The sequence below is a fragment of the Salvelinus namaycush genome, chromosome 18 (genome assembly GCF_016432855.1).
Source record: "Salvelinus namaycush isolate Seneca chromosome 18, SaNama_1.0, whole genome shotgun sequence".
Taxonomy (NCBI): Eukaryota; Metazoa; Chordata; class Actinopteri; order Salmoniformes; family Salmonidae; genus Salvelinus; species Salvelinus namaycush.
In genome coordinates, this window is record NC_052324.1 from 15,621,712 (window position 1) to 15,642,443 (window position 20,732).

At 41.2% G+C, this 20,732-nt stretch overlaps 1 protein-coding gene across 2 annotated transcripts in view; it reads right to left on the reverse strand.

Annotated features, from left to right (window-relative positions):
- The window catches only part of LOC120062707 (nuclear receptor subfamily 5 group A member 2-like), a 30,424-nt gene extending 21,717 nt beyond the window's left edge, over positions 1–8,707 (reverse strand). Inside the window, exons 1-3 of one of the 2 annotated variants that reach the window (XM_039012768.1) lie at positions 8,680–8,707; positions 4,934–5,037; positions 4,692–4,833 (exon numbers count right to left, since the gene is read on the reverse strand). In XM_039012768.1, coding sequence (XP_038868696.1) covers positions 4,692–4,833; positions 4,934–5,037; positions 8,680–8,707 — 274 coding nt within the window. Of the gene's footprint in view, positions 1–4,691; positions 4,834–4,933; positions 5,053–7,132; positions 7,155–8,679 lie in introns of those variants that run through there. The other variant, XM_039012767.1, reaches the window with a different exon arrangement.
- Between the last annotated feature and the right edge of the window lie 12,025 nt (positions 8,708–20,732).

The window sequence follows — 20,732 nt, forward strand, 5'->3', positions numbered from 1 at the left end:
TGGTAAAAATTCCCTGTCTTAGGTCAGTTAGGATCACCACATTATTTTAAGAATGTGAAATGTCAGAATAATAGTAGAGAGAATTATTTATTTCAGCTTTTTTTTCTTTCATCACATTCCCAGTGGGTCAGAAGTTTACATACACTCAATCAGTATTTGGTAGCATTGCCTTTAAATGGTTTAACTTGGGTCAAACGTTTCGGGTAGCCTTCCACAAGCTTCCCACAATAAGTTGGGTGAATTCTGTCCCATTCCTCCTGACAGAGCTGGTGTAACTGAGTCAGGTTTGTAGGCCTCCTTGCTCGCACCCGCTTTTTCAGTTCTGCCCACAAATTTTCTATAGGATTGAGGTCAGGGCTTTGTGATGGCCACTCCAATAGCTTGACTTTGTTGTCCTTAAGCCATTTTGCCACAACTTTGGAAGTATGCTTGGGGTCATTGTCCATTTGGAAGACCCATTTGCCACCAAGCATTAACTTCCTGACTGATGTCTTGAGATGTTGCTTCAATATATCCACATAATCTTCCTGCCTCATGATGCCATCTAATTTGTGAAGTGCACAAGTCACTCCAGCAGCAAAGCACCCCCACAACATGATGCTGCCACCCCCATGCTTCACAGTTGGGATGGTGTTCTTCGGTTTGCAAACCCCCCTTTTTCCTCCAAACATAACGATGGTCATTATAGCCAAACAGTTCTATTTTTCTTTCATCGTTCATTTTATGGCGGTTTTGGAGCAGTGGCTTCTTCCTTGCTGAGCGACCTTTCAGGTTATGTCGATATAGGACTCATTTTACGGTGGATATAGATACTTTTGTACCCGTTTCCACCTGCATCTTTACAAGGTCCTTTGCTGCTGTTCTGGGATTGATTTTCACTTTTCGCACCAAAGTATGTTCATCTCTAGGAGACAGAACGTGTCTCCTTCCTGAGCGGTATGACAGCTGCGTGGTCTCATGGTGGTTATACACGCGTACTATTGTTTGTACAGATGAACGTGGTACCCTCAGGCGTTTGGAAATTGCTCCCAAGGATGTACCAGACTTGTGGAGGTCTACAATTTTTTTTCTGAGATCTTGGCTGATTTCTTTTGATTTTCCCATGATCTCAAGCAAAGAGGCACTGAGTTTGAAGGTAGGCCTTGAAATACATCCACAGGTACACCTCCAATTGACTCAAATTATGTCAATTAGCCTATCAGAAGCTTCTAAAGCCATGACATCATTTTCTGGAATTTTCCAAGCTGTTTAAAGGCACAGTCAATTTAGTGTATGTAAATTTCTGACCCACTGGAATTATGATACAGTGAATTATAAGTGAAATAATCTTTCTGTAAACAATTGTTGGAACAATTACTTGTGTCATGCACAAAGTAGATGTCCTAACCGATTTGCAAAAAACTATAGTTTGTTAACAAGAAATTTGGGGAGTGTTTGAAAAACGAGTTTTAATGACATCAACCTAAGTGTATGTAAATTTCCGACGTCAACTGTATGCTATAAGAATAATTTGAAGGCTAGCTGTATTGGGTGCGGATGACTGAACTGCTCACTTTTGTGTCTGTGTCTGCAGGTATACAGAGGAGGAGGCATACACTACCGGTCAAAAGTTTTTGAACACCTAAGCATTCAAGGGTTTTTCTTAATTTTTTTATTTTCTACATTGCAGAATAATAGTGAAGACATCAAAACTATGAAATAACACATATGGAATCATGTAGTAACCAAAAAAGTGTTAAACAAATCAAAATATATTTTATATTTGAGATTCTTCAAATAGCCACCCTTTTGCCTTGATTACAGCATTTCACACTCTTGGCATTCTCTCAACCAGCTTCACCTGGAATGCTTTTCCAACAGTCTTGAAGGAGTTCCCACATATGCTGAGCACTTGTTGGCTGTTTTTCCTTCACTCTGCGATCCGACTCATCCCAAACAATCTCAATTTGTTTGAGGTTGGGGGATTGTGGAGGCCAGGTCGTCTGATGCAGCATTCCATCACTCTCCTTCTTGGTAAAATAGCCCTTACACAGCCTGGAGGTGTGTTGGGTCATTGTCCTGTTGAAAAATAAATGATCGTTCCACTAAGCCCAAACCAGATGGGATGGCGTATTGCTGCAGAATGCTGTGGTAGCCATGCTGGTTAAGTGTGCCTTGAATTCTAAATAAATCACAGGTACCGGAGCGTCAAGTCTAGGACCAAAAGGCTCCTCAACAGCTTCTACCCCCAAGCCATTAGACTGCTGAACAATTCATAAAAATCGCCACCGGACCATTTACATTGACCCCCCCCCCCCCCCCCCCCCCCCCCCCCTTGAATTCTAAATAAATCACAGGTACCGGAGCGTCAAGTCTAGGACCAAAAGGCTCCTCAACAGCTTCTACCCCCAAGCCATTAGACTGCTGAACAATTCATAAAAATCGCCACCGGACAATTTACATTGACCCCCCCCCCCCCCCCCCCCCCCCCCCCCCCCCCCCCCCCCCCCCCCCCCCCCCCCCCCTCCACCTACTGCACTGCTGCTACTCGCTGTTTGTTAGTTACCTATGCATAGTCACTTCGCCCCCACCTACATGTACAGATTACCTCAACTAGCCTGTACCCCTGCACACTGACTCGGTACCGGTGACCCTGTATATAGCCTCATTATTGTTATTCTTATTGTGTTACTTTTTATTTTAGCCTACTTGGTCAATATTTTCTTCTTCTTGAACTGCATTGTTATTTAAGGGCTTGTAAGTAAGCATGTCATGGTAAAGTCTACACTTTTTGTATTCGGCGCATATGGCAAATAAAGTTTGATTTGATTTGACAGTGTCACCAGCTAAACACCCCCACACCATAACACCTCCTCCTCCATGCTTTACAGTGGGAAATACACATGCGGAGATCATCCGTTCACCCACACCGCGTCTCACAAAAACACGGCGGTTGGAACCAAAAATCTCCAATTTGGACTCCAGACCAAAGGACAAATTTCCACTGGTCTAATGTCCATTGCTCGTGTTTCTTGGCCCAAGCAAGTCTCTTATTCTCATTGGTGCCCTTTAGTAGTGGTTTCTTTGCAGCAATTCGACCATGAAGGCCTGATTCACACAAGTCTCCTCTGAACAGCTGATGTTGAGATGGGTCTGTTACTTGAACTCTGTGAAGCATTTATTTTGGCTGCAATTTCTGAGGCTGGTAACTCTAATGAACTTATTCTCTGCAGTAGAGGTAACTCTGGGTCTTCCAGTCCTGTGTCGGTCCTCATGAGAACCAGTTTCATCATAGCCATTAATGGTTTTTGCGACTGCACTTCTAGAAACTTTCAAAGTTCTTGAAATGTTCCGTATTGACTGACCTTCATGTCTTAAAGTAATGATGGACTGTCATTTCTCTTTGCTTATTTGAGCTGTTATTGCCATAATATGGACTTGGTCTTTTACCAAATAGGGTTATCTTCTGTATATCACCCCTACCTTGTCACAACACAAGTGATTGGCTCAAAAGCATTAAGAATGAAAGAAATTCCACAAATTAACTTTTAAGAAGGCACACCTGTTAATTGAAATGCATTCTATGTGACTACCTTATGAAGCTGGTTGAGAGAATGCCAAGAGTGTGCAAAGCTGTCATCAAGGCAAAGGGTGGCTATTTGAGGAACCTCAAATATAAAATATATTTTGATTTGTTTAACACTTTTTTGGTTACTAAATTATTCCATAGGTGTTATTTCATAGTTTTGATGTCTCCACTATTATTCTACAATGTAGAAAATAGTAACAATTAAGAAAAACCCTTGAATGAGTAGGTGTTCTTAAACTTTTGACCGGTAGTGTACAAAGGAATATCAATTGGTATTGGTATGTTATACAATGAAAATCCCATAGGCCTCTACATTATGGACAAGGTATGTGTGTTAAAAACATTATCAAAAAGTTTTTTTCATTCACATTTACCACAAAAGCCAAGGTGAATACTGTCATGTGCATGTTTTGTTAATCCTCTGTATAATTACAATGTTTTGGATTCACAGACTTCACTCTCCCTACACCTCTGATGAATATAACAGGAAACCTGTTCGATCACCATGCACTGCAAAATCATTCTGACTATGGATACACAGAATATCAACACATGAACATCAACATGCCAGAGGGTATGCCCATTGAACTTGGGGCTCTGCTCGGAGTTTACATCATATTTTGATATTTTTATTCTGCTTTGCCACTAAAATCGAAATAAAGACTGACAACAAAAAAGTGTGTTATTATATTATTATTAATAATAATAATATATTAAATGTATATTCTTATTAATAATAATAATAGGGAAGGGGGGATAGTTCAGAAATGTACCCCAAAAGGTTCTTCAAAGGGTTATTTGAGGATCCATTAAATGGGGTTCTTGGAAGAACTTATAGAGGTTCCCCACAGTTTCAATTTGAAGAACCCCTAGTATGCTCCAGATACCTTTTATTTTTAGTGTAGGCCTACTGACCATAAAGAAGAAATTTACATATTTTAGATGAATAGGAAATTATAAAAATAAAAAAATGCAAATAGATCTACAGTCATAAAATGTGATTTGATTTGCATATGGAAAAATATGCCACAACATTAAGGGCATATTTCTTCTGGACAATAATGTTGAAATGCTCTCACTGATAACGTCAAATTAAGGGGTAAAATGATGAGGAGAACCATACCTTCTAATCTCATGCCAACATTGAGGCATTTCTGGAATCGGCAGAAGGGACATCTCTTCCGCTGTGTTTTGTCTATTTTACACTCCTGGTTTTCTGCACAAGTGTACCTCTTATTATTCTGGACTGTCCTCTTGAAGAAGCCCTGGAGAAAATATCTACATTAGGTTGACGGGCCACAATACCCACAAACACAAGGGGGGGAAAGGACATTATAAATAATGAGTAATTCCAAATGAAAATACCTTACAACTTTCACATGTAAGGAGTCCATAGTGGTATCCTGAGACCTTATCTCCACAAACAGGACACAATTCTTCCAAATCGGCATCATAGGTGTAGTCCATTACTTTCAAAGGGACGCCTAGTTAGCGAATAAAATCAAGGGTCAAGGAAAACGGTGACGCAGGGATGTCATTAATCAATTAATTCAAATAATGTACCGTTTCTTAATCGAATGCATTTACTGCCCATTACACATTGTAAAATGCAGGACGAAATTGCAGGATGCATAGCAGTTGTGACAAAAATGTCTGTTTTAAATCAAACTTAATTCCAATAGTCCTAAAACCTAACAAAAACAAGTTTGGCTAATGATAATTATGATCTTAATATGGGTTGACAAATCATAATGCACATAGGGGAAGAATGCATAAGTTTATTGATTTCCACATTGAACATGATAAATAGTTGATCTAGTGAAATTCGCATTTTTATGAGAGCTGATTGGCAATAGTTTTAGTCTATTTCACAAAAATAAGACCGATGATTCCATACAGTATGCGAGCCTACATACCATTTTCATATTAATAGTTTATACAAATCCAATTTAATTCAATTTAATTTTTATGTTACGTCTATTAGGGGCAACCAGTATTATCCTAAAATTAAACAGGCACATGATTAGACAGATTCATTGAGCCCAAAAGACACCAAATATAAGACGCATAGATGGATACCTTGATTGTCCCCTTCTTCCAAGTGCTTAATCCTATTAATCATGAAATGCCCCAAACCAGGATAGAATAACGCGTTTTATAATCCAAACACACAACACGGCCACGCGCGCTTCAGCTTCAGTAGTCTTCTGTCTTTATACGCCTCGCACGCATAGCCTTCGACACGCGCACAGGTCCTGTACTCAAGGCTCTTCTATTGGGAGATTGGTCAATGAGCGGTGGATGCGACCACCTATATTTAGGAAACAACCTAAGCGGTACGGTGTACTCTTTCTTGCAACATAATAAACGGTTAGAGATGTCAAATCTGAAGGAGAACGCCGTGAACCATCAAAAAGGAACAGAGGATGACCGAAGGTGATATTAGCCATAACTATTAATATTATTAGTAGGCCTATTATTAGTAGTATTTTCTTATTAATCGTATTAGTATGATTATTAATATTAATAATATTTATATTCACATTATGTAGCATTGTTAGGCTTTATCGATCGTTATTACAATTACTGTTATTATTCATGTTTTTTGTTGTTATTGATATTACTACTATCATAATCATCAGTCGTTTCAGTTTTCGTTATTAATTTTAATTCTGTGAATAAATTAGGCCATATTGATGTGAACAGCAATATTGTTTTTTACAAGAAATGAGTAGGCCTATAGCCTACGCTTCAAATGATAGACGTATACTTTCACATCAATAGGCCTTAGATATATGCTAGGTAGATTTAGAAAAGGAAACGCAGACCCTTTGCATATGACTTAATTATATTTCAAGGCTGTTTCAACAATACATTTAAACAAGGAGAGTTAGTCTATTAGTCTATTAACTATCTTTTTATAATTATTAATTACAAAATAGGAAGATTAGGTTATATTCGATAAGTAGGCGTAATTATTTTGTTTGGGTATAAGCTATTTTGTAGAATTAAATTAGATTCACTGATTCACACTGACTCTATTTGCCGCTCTGGCAATTATGCAAATCTATTTGCCTACTCTATACCTCAAGTTCAGATGTGGAGAGGAAGCGTTTCATTTTGTACCACTTTGATTTCAAATGCGCCAAACTAGGTAGCTAGCGTAATATTTTTCTTCTTTTTCTTACTGAGACATGAAAAAAGCCAAACAAACAAAAAATAAAAGTGTTCAAGGATAAATACGTTTGAATAGCTTATTTCTCAGATCGCCTACTGAAGGCATGCATAAGGTTTATATAACATTTGTCAGGATGCATTATGCTTTACGGACTAGCCACAAATATGGGAAGTGCAGACAGAATTTCTTTATGAAAATTTAAATCTCATTCTTAATGACTTTAAATAGGCTATTCGAAATGGGCTTGCTACAACAAAACATTAGAGGCATATTGCTATATGTATAAAATATTGCATACGCCTATCTGTGGGTTTACAAAGTTAATGTTGGCATATCCTAAATTTAAGACAATTGTACAGATTCAACTAGCGGATTATTAGACTTACCTTGTGCCTTTTCTCCCAACATTTGATTACCTATGAGGTAGGCCAGACGTCGACGATAATAAAACCTTAAATAAGATGCTGCAAAACTTTGGCCACTTTGGATAGCCTATAAAATCCGAATATAGAAAACAAATACTTAGCCTAAAAACAGATGATTTAGGAAAATGGGGATCTCCACGAATAACTGCAGTCATTTCCAGCTTTGTCTTTGCTCTTCCTTCTTTATTAAATAGCAAAAAAGTTACTAAAGTTCTTATTGGTCATCGACATGTCATGTGATGACTACGGATACGACGATGCGCCCTTTTTTCACAATCCAAGCAATATAATAACTGAGATGCACACATACAGACACAGTGTATCGTACGGGGCTATCAGTGTCCTCAACCTCATCAGTATCATATGCCAGAAAATGGACATATTTCAAACAATCCATATTGTATTGTCTATCCTTGAGCACTGTGTATGGCAGTTCCATCAGCTAATGTAATTATGAATGTTTTATTACTGTGAAACTGGCATACTCGCCTTACAATTGTAGAAAATATGTCATTAATATACTTCAGAAATCTAATGACAGTAGGTCAATGCACTGTGTAATGCAAGCCCCTCAGTGACCATAGAGGCACACATAATCATCTGAACCGCTACCATCTATCTACAATTCCTGAGGATAAACTCCAAGGGAGAACTTGAACTTAGTGGTTTAACCAAACATTGTACATTTACACAATCAGGAATGATAATTACCTGAGTCCATATTCAATTATATTGTTGCCACCACCGTAGCCTAGTCAAATTAATAAAACTCTGTATTTTTCTTGAGTTCTAAGAAATACATCTGCAGTTGTATTAGGTCTGAAATAACCACTTCTGTATACAGTATGTTCTGTGTTAATCAGAGTGGTGTGTACAATTAAGTGATCATGCCTGAGAAGCCGGTGTCAGGAGGATATATTGGCATGGGTGTTGGTAGGCCCAAGAGGTAGTCGAGGGCTGGCAAACCATGACAATAACACCGGCTTCGAGTACATTATCACTTTTGTACAACGGGTTACCAACATATTCAAATAATGATTGACATATTTTCATTAAAAACGTTATTTTGATGAATTTATTAATATTATTTAATCCTTCCACAAGATATAGTGCCAACACAAATTGAGGGTTGCTACCTAAGCCGGCTGGATTCATTCTATCTGTTCGGTTCATTCTATCTGTTCGGGTCATTCTATCTGTTCGGTTCATTCTGTCTGTTCGGTTCATTCTGTCTGTTCGGTTCATTCTATCTGTTCGGTTCATTCTGTCTGTTCGGTTCATTCTATCTGTTCGGCTCATTCTGTCTGTTCGGTTCATTCTATCTGTTCGGTTCATTCTATCTGTTCGGCTCTCTCTGACACTGTTGTTCAGAGGAGCAAGCCAACAACATAGCTAACACAATCACTTCAAACTGAAGCTGGAAAGAATGCAAACTAGCTGCACTTCGTTTCGTTTGACATTTTTTCAAGTTGATTCATGATTTCGATTGGCTGAGAAACGCTGTGTGCCTGTCTGTCTAGTCCTGACTCCCAACATGTTCATTGCTATGGGACAGCTGGATATTTTTCACACAAGTCTCCTCTGAACAGTTGATGTTGAGATGTGTCTGTTACTTCAACTATGTGAAGAATTTATTTGGGATGCAATTTCTGAGGCTGGTAACTCTAATGAACGTATCCTCTGCAGCAGAGGTAACTCTGGGTCTTCCTTTCCTGTGTCGGTCCTCATGAGAGCCATGAACAAATTTGAATATTGAAACAATGTTGCCAATGTCGGAGAGACAGACAGCAAAGTTTATACACATCTTCCGCTGTTGAAAACTAAATGTTAGTCTTAAAGAAATGTGAGATAATGTCTAGATGCTTTTCATAGTGGAGATCAAGTTTATAAATTGCTTGGCTGCACTGATGAGCCAGTGGATTGCGCAGTCAGATGGAACAGAGTAAATAGGCATTTTAATGTCATAGATTTAGCCTGGTGGTAACTTGTGGAATAGACACCGGCTGGAATGCAGTTTTAAACAATCAGAATTCAGGATTAGACCCACCCGTTGTATAATTAAGCAATAAGGCATGCGGGGGTGTGGTATATGGCCAATATATCATGGCTAAGGGCTGTTCTTACGCACGGCGCAACGCGGAGTGACTGGATTTCCCGAGGTGCCTTAATTGCTATTATAAAGTGGTTACAAACATATACCACGGCTTTCAGCCAATCAGCATTCAGGGCTCGAACCACCCAGTTTATAATGTGGATTTAGAACATCGGTTCGGTGAGGGGAGATATTGTATAGAGATGCTATATTCTTAAAGGCCCAGTGCTGTCCAAAATGTAATTTACCTTTGTTTTGTATAGATTTCCACACTATGAGGTTACATATCCCTCTCATTAGGCTCGTCCAATTAGGCCCCTCACTCAGACCACTCCCAAACAGTTCTAGAAAAAATCTTGCTTGAGAAATGTTGGGTTCTTTTTTACCATTGTAATTGAAGAAAATTACATTAAGGTACTTAATTGTTACCCAGAAATGACTTGATATTGAGATAAAATGGCTGTATTGAACCTTTAAGATATTGTGCTCAAGTGCCTGTCTATTTTAATGACATGAAGGCCAAGATCGAGTCAACCTCTTATTTGAATGTGTAAAAGCTCATAGCGTTTGTGGTGAAACATTGCAAGTTTCACCACCATTCACCACCATAACCAGGCATTTGGTTATCTAGTCATTCTAGTTGTATCAATTGGTCTGCATAGCTGGAGAAATACAAAACCCACAAGGTATGTCTTTTGGAATTCCTGTTCATGAATCATGATAAACATATGCTTCATTCTCCATTCTACCCATTGTTTGCAGGTTGTGGACATGATTATTATCCTATGAGGTGGTGCAAAGCAGGAGATTAAAATATTACATTTGAATTACACTATTCACATACGGTTCACCGTTGCAAAGACGGAATGAAAAAAAACTCTAATTGGTTGTTATTGCACCAGCAGCATTAACTGTAACTGTAATAGAGGCATTAGCTCTATGAGACTAAGACTAATGAGACATCTATCCTACACTCCCTGTTGTATGTATCCTATAGTGCCCTGAGCCCACTGCAGTGAAGGATCTTAGGATGGGGCAGTGACCCTCCAAGGTCTCAGTTTAGGCAAAACAAGGTCCCTGATTAGGCTATCAACACATCCTATTATTATATCTAAGAGGCAGAAAACAAACATTGAGCCCACTGTCAGGACAGGGTGAGGAGGAGGAAGAGGGCCTGCAGAGGCAGACACCAGGCTAGGCCTCTTGTCAATGAATCGCAGAAATATGGCCTATCTAATGTTTGTCTCCAGCACTCTTTTGTTTTGCAAGTGTGCTGTGGCTACAGGTCAACGGTACCCCAGCATCAGAAGCACTCTGTCTCTGTCTCTGAGATATATTAGAACAATAAATAAAGAGCAGGATTGGGACTGGGATATTGTTTTGACTTCATCATTTATATTTTGCTCATTGTGCCCTCTTCAGCTATTTTCTGTTAAAACAGCAGAATCTCTGGGATAAAAAAATGATAGGAAAACAATTGCTTTATAGGTGAAAGTGCATTTATGCTAATCTCTTTTACATGTAACACATCTAAAAAAGAAAAAAAAAGAAGAGTAAATATGTCACCAAAAAAAGTCATTAAAAAAGTAAGTATTATTTTCTGTGAACATTTAATCGAATGTATTCATTATATAATTATGCAATAGAAAATACATGCTGATGGTTCAGACAAGGATGGAATTACAGTAGAACAGACTGACTGGATGTAACACGTGGAACGTCAGTTTATGTGTAGCCATCTCACCCAGGTGTAACAACCGTTACCAGTTATTGATTGGATCAATTGTGCCTCAAAGAGGAGCTATCTGAACGATACAGAAGAAAGTGTAAGGAGACTGCTTTCTCAGAAGAAAATGGAGACTGCATTCGAAGAAGAATATACGTATATGGAGAGACTACATTTCTACTTGCCAATAACAAATCACAAAGAAAGCATGAACAATACGATAACCCCTGGCTCAATACATATGTCAGTGTCTTCCGTCTGTCCTTGGGGTAAGGGTACTGCACAAACTAAACCAAACAAAACACTTGGAGGAGGAACAAAGATGGTCAAACTACAATAGCATCTTAAGAAAGCAAACGTGCAAGGGATTGCAGCCAGTGTCTTCCCACAAGGTCAAAGATTAAAACCACAAACACTTCACTAAGAGCTAGAATTACTTTGGAACTAAACTATTTTTTCCCTCAAAGACTTTCATATATCCATATTAATTACATTTACAATAGACATGGGTTTGATGAAATGTGATGGACAAAATGAACATGTGTATCTGTAATGACTATTTTGGAGTTATGCCCTCTGGTGGTCTACTCTATGTATATAGACTACCATCTTGATGCATATAAACTACCAAGGACTACAAAACCAAACACTCTTTCAGTAGTGGTTGAAGCATGCACAGCAGGCCTACTGTCAGCATTGGGGATTGTATTAGTTATTAATTATTATAGGAAGTAAGTACTAAGTAAGTAGTAGTAGTAAGTACAGTGGTGGAAAAAGTATCCAAATGACATACTCTAGTAAAAGTAAAGATACCTTAATAGAAAATGACTACAGTAAAAGCGAGTCACCCAATAAAATACTACTTGAGTAAAAGTCTAAAAGTATGTATACTTAAGTATCAAAAGTAAAAGTATAAATCATTTCAAATTACTTATATTAAGCAAACCAGACTGCACAATTGTCTTGATTTTTGAAATTCACAGATAGCCAGGGGCACACTCCAACACTCAGACATAATTAACAAACAAAACATTTGTGCTTAGTGAGTCCGCCAGATAAGAGTCAGTAGGGATGACTAGGGATGTTCTCTTGATCAGTGTGTGAATTGGACCATTTTCTGTCCTGCTAAGCATTCAAAATGTAACAAGAACTTTTGGGTGTCAGGGAAAAGGTATGGAGTAAAAAGTACATTATTTTCATTAGGAATGTTGTGAAGTAAAAGTAAAAAGTTGTCAAAAATACAAATAGTAAAGTAAAGATACCCCCAAAAGCTCCTTAAGTAGTACTTAAAAGTATTTTTTACTTAAGTACTTTACACCACTGAGTAAGTAAGTAAGTAAGTAATTAGTAAGTAAGTAAGTAAGTAAGTAGTAATAATAAGGTAGTAGGAGACGGTATTGAATAGTAATTGTGAGAAACCAATAAAACAATGCAGCCCTTTCAGTATTTGTGCTTAGCCTCATTGATGCTCAGAGCTGGGAGATGCAAGCCAAGGCCTACAGCATAGATTGAGCACCTCAATACATTAACACCATTCATTGGCATTGACTTATTACTGAAATTTAACAGCCGTTTCTGTTAGTGCTCTTTTGAGAAGTCAGCTTTGTGTTCAGCAACAATAGAAACATGCCCTCACAAGGTCATCCTCAAATGAAACCTTGCACACACTTAAACATACCCCTATATTTTGGTTTGATAATCCATTATAGCAGTCAAAGTCATTTCATGCAGTATCAACTTGGTATGCATCAAAAGGGCCTATACAGTCCATTGTTGTAGGACATCTCTCTTCAGAATATTATTCTGCTTTCACTTCAGTCCAAAAATTCTCTGTCCTTCACATTTTAACATGTCAGGAATCTTCATAAACCGCATTTATAAATGTTTGTTTGGCAAAACATTCAGTAATGAGAAAGACAGGAGCAACCCAGTTGTCTAGTACAGAGTAGTGTACTATAATGAAAGTTTGAGGTGGATCTGTCAATATGGACTCTCTGGACAGTACAGCCACTTTAACATGTACAGTACAGATATTACTGTTACTGCCTGGCAAACCTCCTGGAGCTGTCCTTGACCAAAACTCTCCTCTCAAAATTTGGAGACAGATCTAAAAGTCCTCAATCTCTTTTGCCTCCAAAGTGTTATAGACGCAAATACAAAACTTTAAACAAATTCTCATTCGTTTTCCCTCAATTTCATTTCCTGGCCCTGAGAATCAGGGTTATATCACTCAATGTTTGATATGAGCATTTATTAAAATGCTGCTTCCATTTATGAGCATGCTCTAGTGAAGGGAATCAGATTGAAGTGATTAACTGTACAAGCAGATGTTCAAATGTTGGTGTCTGCCAGAAGCCCATTTACATTCAAGGTTACAACAGCCTGGTAGGTATTCATTAGGTAAGATTATAGCATTTACAGCTTTTTATCCATTATAAATCTCTGACACCAGACAGAGAATTTGAGACAAGAACAAATATATATATTTAAAATATATGTATATTTATAAGGCCAAACATATCTTAAAAAATATATGCAAATTATTTTAATACATTTTTGATCGTTATTTCCTTATAAACTCAACAGACATGTCATTTGTTCCTGTTGTACATCTTTAAAGGGGCAATCTGGCATTGGTACATCGATTTAATTTATTAAATGTACTTTTTAATTTATTTAATTTAATTTACTTTTTAATAAAAAAAAATACTTTTTAAACTTTTATATTAATTATATACCCATTGATTCTTGAAGAACACCATATACAGTAAGACCTCAAAATATACGCTTGCTTTACTCCATTGTTTGTAAGCAACATAGCTCCAAAACATGGTTAAAATTATTATTTTAATGTCATGGATGATCAGTCAATGCATTCATTGCTCTGTCTATGAATTTGACAGTGGTTACATTTCTCCAGGCCCAACTTTGTTATTGTTTAAACTGCAGATTGCTCCTTTAACAACCAGAAGATCATTATGGAGATTCAAGGGTCTTTCAGCCTTGACAGTACAGGCCTATCAGTGTCCACTTGGATTTATTGGCCTGTGTCCTTTCTGCCACGCTCCTGAAGCGTGGTTTCTCCAGGTGTGGTCATCTCCCCCTCTCTCTCTTGTCTCCCCCCTCTCCACATCTCCCCACTCTCCTTGGGGGAGCCCTATCATGTTGTTCCCCTTGACCCTGGCGCACTCCAGCCCCGCTGCCTTACGATAACAGTCCCACCATTCCTCACCCTCCGCCAACTGACACACTTTCAGAGGGATCTAACCTTGTTCCCTCACATTTCTCTGATGCCGACGCCATTTCCCTACAGTCCTTGCTACATGCTCCCGAAATGCTCTCTCTCTTTTTCTCTCTCTCTCTCTCTCTCGATCTCTCTTTATCCCGATCTCTTTCTCTCTCTCTCTCTCTCTCTTTTGATCTCTCTTTCTCTCTCTCGCTCTCTCTTCTATCTATGTCTTTATCCACCCTCTCTAAGGATTTTTCCTACCTAACTTTCTCCATCCCTGTCACGGTTTTCTTCCATAGGTGAAGGAGAGGACCAAAATGCAGCGCGGCTAGTGTTCAACATGTTTAATTAGACGAATAAACGGTAACACTAATACAAGTAACAAAATAACAAATGTGAAAACCGAGACAGCCCTATCTGGTGCAGACAAAACACAGAGACAGGAAACAATCACCCACAAAATCCCAACACAAAACAAGCCTCCTATATATGATTCTCAATCAGGGACAACGATTGACAGCTGCCTCTGATTGAGAACCATATTAGGCTGGACACAGAAACAGACAAACTAGACACACAACATAGAATTCCCACCCAGCTCACGTCCTGACCAACACTAAACAAGCAAAACACATAAGAACTATGGTCAGGACGTTACAGTACCCCCCTCCTGAGGTGCGGACTCCGAACGCACCCCTAAAACTCAAGAGGAGGGTCTGGGTGGGCATCTGTCCGCGGTGGCGGCTCCGGCGCAGGACGAGGACACCACTCTACCACTGTCTTTGTCCCCCTCCTTAGCGTCCTTTGAGTGGCGACCCTCGCCCCCGACCTTGGTCTAGGAACCTTCACCAAGGCCCCCCCTAGATAGAGGAGATAGCTCAGGACAGAGAGGTAGCTCAGGACAGAGAGGTAGCTCAAGACAGAGAGGTAGCTCAAGACAGAGAGGTAGCTCACGACAGAGGGGCAACTCCGGACTGAAAAGCAGCTCCGGACAGAGAGGCAGCTCTGGACTGAAGGGCAGCTCCGGACTAATGGCAGCTCCGGACTGAATGGCAGCTCCGGACTGAGTGGCAGCTCCGGACTGAGTGGCAGCTCCGGACTGAGTGGCAGCTCATGACTGGAGGACAGCTCATGACTGGAGGACAGCTCATGACTGGAAGGCAGCTCATGACTGGAGGGCAGCTCATGACTGGAGGGCAGCTCATGACTGGAAGGCAGCTCATGACTGGAAGGCGGCTCTGGCAGCTCCTGACTGGCTGGCGGCTCTGGCAGCTCCTGACTGGCTGGCGGCTCTGGCAGCTCCTGACTGGCTGGCGGCTCTGGCAGCTCCTGACTGGCTGGCGGCTCTGGCAGCTCCTGACTGGCTGGCGGCTCTGGCAGCTCCTGACTGACGGACGGCTCTAGCGGCTCCTGACTGACGGACGGCTCTAACGGCTCGGGACAGACGGGCGGCTCTAATGGCTCGGGACAGACGGATGGCTCAGACGGCGCTGGGCAGACGGATGGCTCAGACGGCACTGGGCAGACGGATCGCTCAGACGGCACTGGGCAGACGGATGGCTCAGACGGCACTGGGCAGACGGATGGCTCAGACGGCACTGGGCACACGGATGGCTCAGACGGCGCTGGGCAGGCAGGCAGCTCAGACGGCGCTGGGCAGACGAGCAGTGCAGGCGGCGTTGAGCAGACGAGCAGTGCAGGCGGCGTTGGGCAGACGGCCGACTCTGAACTGCTGAGGCGCACAGTAGGCCTGGTGCGTGGTACCGGAACTGGAGGTACTGGGCTGGAGACACGCACCATAGGAAGAGTGCGTGGAGGAGGAACAGAGTTCTGGAGACGCACAGGAAGCCTGGTGCGTGGTGTAGGCACTGGTGGTACTGGGCTGGGGAGGGGAGGTGGCGCCGGATATACCGGACCGTGCAGGCGTACTGGCTCCCTTGAGCACCGAGCCTGCCCAACCTTACCTGGTTGAATGGTCCCCGTAGCCCTGCCAGTGCGGCGAGGTGGAATAGCCCGCACTGGGCTATGCTGGCGAACCGGGGACACCATTTGTAAGGCTGGTGCCATGTACACCGGCCCGAGGAGACGTACTGGAGGCCAGATATGTTGAGCCGGCTTCATGGCACTTGGCTCAATGCTCACTCTAGCCCGGCTAGTGCGGGGAGGTGGAATAACCCGCACCGGGCTAAGCACACATACAGGAGACTCCGTGCGCTCTTCCGCACAACACGGTGTCTGCCCGTACTCTCGCTCTCCACGGTAAGCCCGGGAAGTTGGCGCAGGTCTCCTACCTGACTTCGCCACACTCCCCTTTAGCCCTCCCCCCCCAATAAATGTTTGGGTGAGCCTCTCGGGCTTCCAGCCGCTCTGCCTTGCTAGCGCCTCATAATGCCGCCTCTCCGCTTTTGCTGCCTCCAGCTCCGCTTTGGGGCGGCGACACTCCTCTGGCTCTGCCCAGGGCCCTTTTCCGTCCAGAATTTTCTCCCATGTCCATTCCTCCTGGTACCGCTGCTGCTGTCGCTGCTGCCTGTTTCCACGCTGCTTGGTCCGAGTTTGGTGGGTGATTCTGTCCGCGGTTTTCTTCCATAGGTGAAGGAGAGGACCAAAATGCAGCGCGGCTAGTGTTCAACATGTTTAATTAGACGAATAAACGGTAACACTAATACAAGTAACAAAATAACAAATGTGAAAACCGAGACAGCCCTATCTGGTGCAGACAAAACACAGAGACAGGAAACAATCACCCACAAAATCCCAACACAAAGCAAGCCTCCTATATATGATTCTCAATCAGGGACAACGATTGACAGCTGCCTCTGATTGAGAACCATATTAGGCTGGACACAGAAACAGACAAACTAGACACACAACATAGAATTCCCACCCAGCTCACGTCCTGACCAACACTAAATAAGCAAAACACATAAGAACTCTGGTCAGGACGTTACAATCCCCCTCTCTCTCTCTTCACTTGTATCTCTCTCATGTTGGTGAGGGGGTCAGGCCTAGCCTTGACATGTCTCCAAGAGTAACGTAAATGGGCTCAACCTAAAGCACAGGCAGGTGTCATGGGGCTAGTTCCATTAAACACCAACGCCACCACTGCTACCAACAAAGTCACATCCCTGTAAAAGCAGACATCGTCAAGGTACTGAGCGAACAAAATGAACAGATGATAGAGCAGTTGGAGGAATATGTGCGTGAATCCCAAAGGCTTGTTATGATGAAACCCCCTGGCAAGACAAGTAAAGACGTGTCATTTCCTCTAGATTGTCTTTACATCTTAATCAAAGCAGCAATCCTCCCCTAAGTCTGTGGTACTGTGCTCTTCTATCTCAGCTCCAACTCTGTGTTGATCAAACCACTGGCTCTTATCAAAGAGATAGGATATTGGACTTTTAGTTCTGATAAGAGAACCTGGCTCAGAGGGTGGCATTTCTAAAGGGCAGCTCCCGCTATGGTGGGCCAACCAAAACCTAACACTGCCAGGGCCTGCAATTAAGATCTCTCAACTCTGTCCTGACTGGGAGCTGCACAACACATACTATAACCATATTTGGTTCTGAATATTTTGGTCTTGACAATGTTATTGATTTTGTGACTTTTATAGTGTTATCATAATGCATTGAATTGTGTATACTGCATTTGTCATGGTATGGCCTATTTCTCTATTGTGAGTGGTAGATGTAAATAGTGGTATTGATAGGATTTGCTATTATGTCAGGTATACACCATCATATTCAACACAATCCATGCACAGGATACATTTTCCCCTTCATAACCTTTGTTATCCCTGCATGATACATCTGCATTGAAAGGGACTCCACACCTTCAGCCTTGAGTGGGCCTGAGAGTGGAGGTCAGTCAGTGAAGGAGGGGATCCTGTCAGGGGAGAGAAGAGGGGCTGCCGTTAGAACAGCCTGTCAAAATCCCCTCGCCTCGCTCAACCTTGAGCAGATAAGTAGGCCCTCCTCTGCCAATGGACCACTCCTGGGCCGGATCACAGACATGATGCAGCAGCAGCTCCACTGATCAATCTCCAGATAACCTAAACAGGACAATGTCACTGTCGATCGTGTGTTTGGCCTCGATCTCCTCCTCTTCTTTGACTATATTAAGGACGACATTGAGATTCATTGCTTTACATTTCAATATGCATTGCAGTTCCATTCAGCTTTAGCATTCAGGTTCTACCGAAGGTGCAGTATACTGTGGTCCTGTCCCTGGTCCTGCATTTTATTTACACCCTAAATGTAGATGATCATAATTCATGTTGTCTAGATACAGATCTTTCTCTCTCTAATGCAGGAACGGTTTGTTTTTGTGTGTGTGTGTGAATGATAGGCTTTCTCAGTCTGCAAAACAAATTAGGCTGGATGGGTCAGGGACACACAGATTAGGCCCATCCAAAATCTGCTGACGGGCTTCAAATGACAGAGAAAGAGTGTGTCCCTTACACCCTAGACGTACATGTCTTGGTAAGATTAATACTATCAGATAGAATGATCAGATAGCAACAGTTATTTTTTTATAGCAAATAAGCATGAAACAAAAGGGAAGCATAGAGACTCTTCACACTGTTAAATAATAATAGACATGACAACAATTGCACAGTTGCATAACGTTCACATTTATTTGGTTTCAAGTCCTAACATATTCTAAACATGCGTTTAACACATATGGATCACATTTGTCACAGGTAGTTCAAGTAAGAAAAGCAGAAGAGAGAGGTTTTTCAAAAGATTTAAAGGGATACTTCGGGATCTTGGCAATGAAACCCTTCATCTACTTCCCCAGAGTCAGATGAACTCGTGGATACCATTTTATATCTCTGTGTGCAGTTTGAAGGAAGTTGCTAACTAGCGTTAGCGCAACTTCTAACTAGCATTAGGGAAAGGGGGATACCTAGTCAGTAGTACAACTGAATGCCTTCACCTAAAATGTGTCTTTCGCATTTAACCCAACCCTTCTGAATCAGCGCAATGACTGGAAATCTATGGTAACAGCTGGCATGCTAGTTGTTGCCATTGAGTTCCATTCATTGAGCTAACGGTACTTAGCATTGGCTCGTGAAACTACCTCTAACTTCCCTCATACTGGATGCAGAACCATAAAAATGGTATCCATGAGTTCATCTGACTCTGGGGATCCCTTAAAGTATCCCTTTAAGGAGAAAAAAACAAACATGGCAGATAAAAATGTAATGCATTTCATCTGGGTACCCAGTGGTGCAGATTCAATGGAAATACTTTAAGACGTTGTTCCCTGAGATATGTTATGATTTTATCTGCTCTAGTTTCCCCATTGTGGGCTCCTTAATAAGGAGCTTCAACGAATGAATTGTAATAACATTGAATAAGCTTGTAATAACACTGTTATATGAGTGAAGACAAGCATGTTAACAGGATATGGCAGAAGGGCCAAAGTTACATTCTAATGAATAATCACTCACAAGCAGCATTCTAAATATCAAACATGATACTGATCATTTAACCCTTTTAAAGTCTTTACACATTGCCTTTACATTGTTTGGTACACCCCATCTTGAAAACTATATAAATATAGTGAATGAACACAATACATTGATTGGAATACCATACTGGGTTATATGTTGCTATATAAACTGTACAAAGAAACACTGATTCACCAGTAAAATGGGAAGTATTGATAAAACGACCGCAGAAAAGTGAACAAATGGTAACCGCCTATGGCATGTGATTACATACAGTATGCCGAGATTCCCATAGAAATGATTTGGTATGGTAATCAGGTGTGTTAATGATTGGTAATGTACGGTCATGATGTGGTAGATAAGTCATCCGTCTGATCCGTTTTCATTGATCACTTGGTGTGACGTTGTAAACTGCATGATCGATCACAGAAAAAAAGTTGTCAGAGTAAATGTAAACTGGCACGGTGGTCAAACTGACTCCCATCCACCAAGGGCGAGGCTGCAGTTTGTCCTGAGGTACCACGGAAAAACATATGAGGAAACGTTTACAAGCAAAATTGGTAACAGTGAGGTAACTGGATGAAATAAGAGACACAAAATAACAGAACATTGGTGCAATGAAACCAATAAATATGATTTTTTTTAAACATTACCTGTGTGAAAGTAAGCAACGTGATGAAACACAAAAAGAGGTAGTTTCAGTATAGAAATTGCAAATTACATATCCATTATCTGTAAAAACACATTCCAGAAAATAGTAAGAATGGTAATGAGTTTGTATTACATGTGTTTCAAAACATGAGAGGTGTTGGCAGCAAGGTAGCAATGTGACGTTTGATTTTAAAAAGAGACTGCAACAAAGAATCTGCCACTTAGAGTCCCTATATTCATGTATGATGGCCAGAGTGACACTGTACGGCAGCAGCAGCACTGGGCTAGGATCTCAAACACAAGTACCCTAAAAATGTCTGATCCCTGAGTTTAGGAGTGCCATATGCACTGAGCACCCCAGACCAGTGGCTGGCTGCTCTCCACCATGACTTCTGGCACACCTCAATGTTC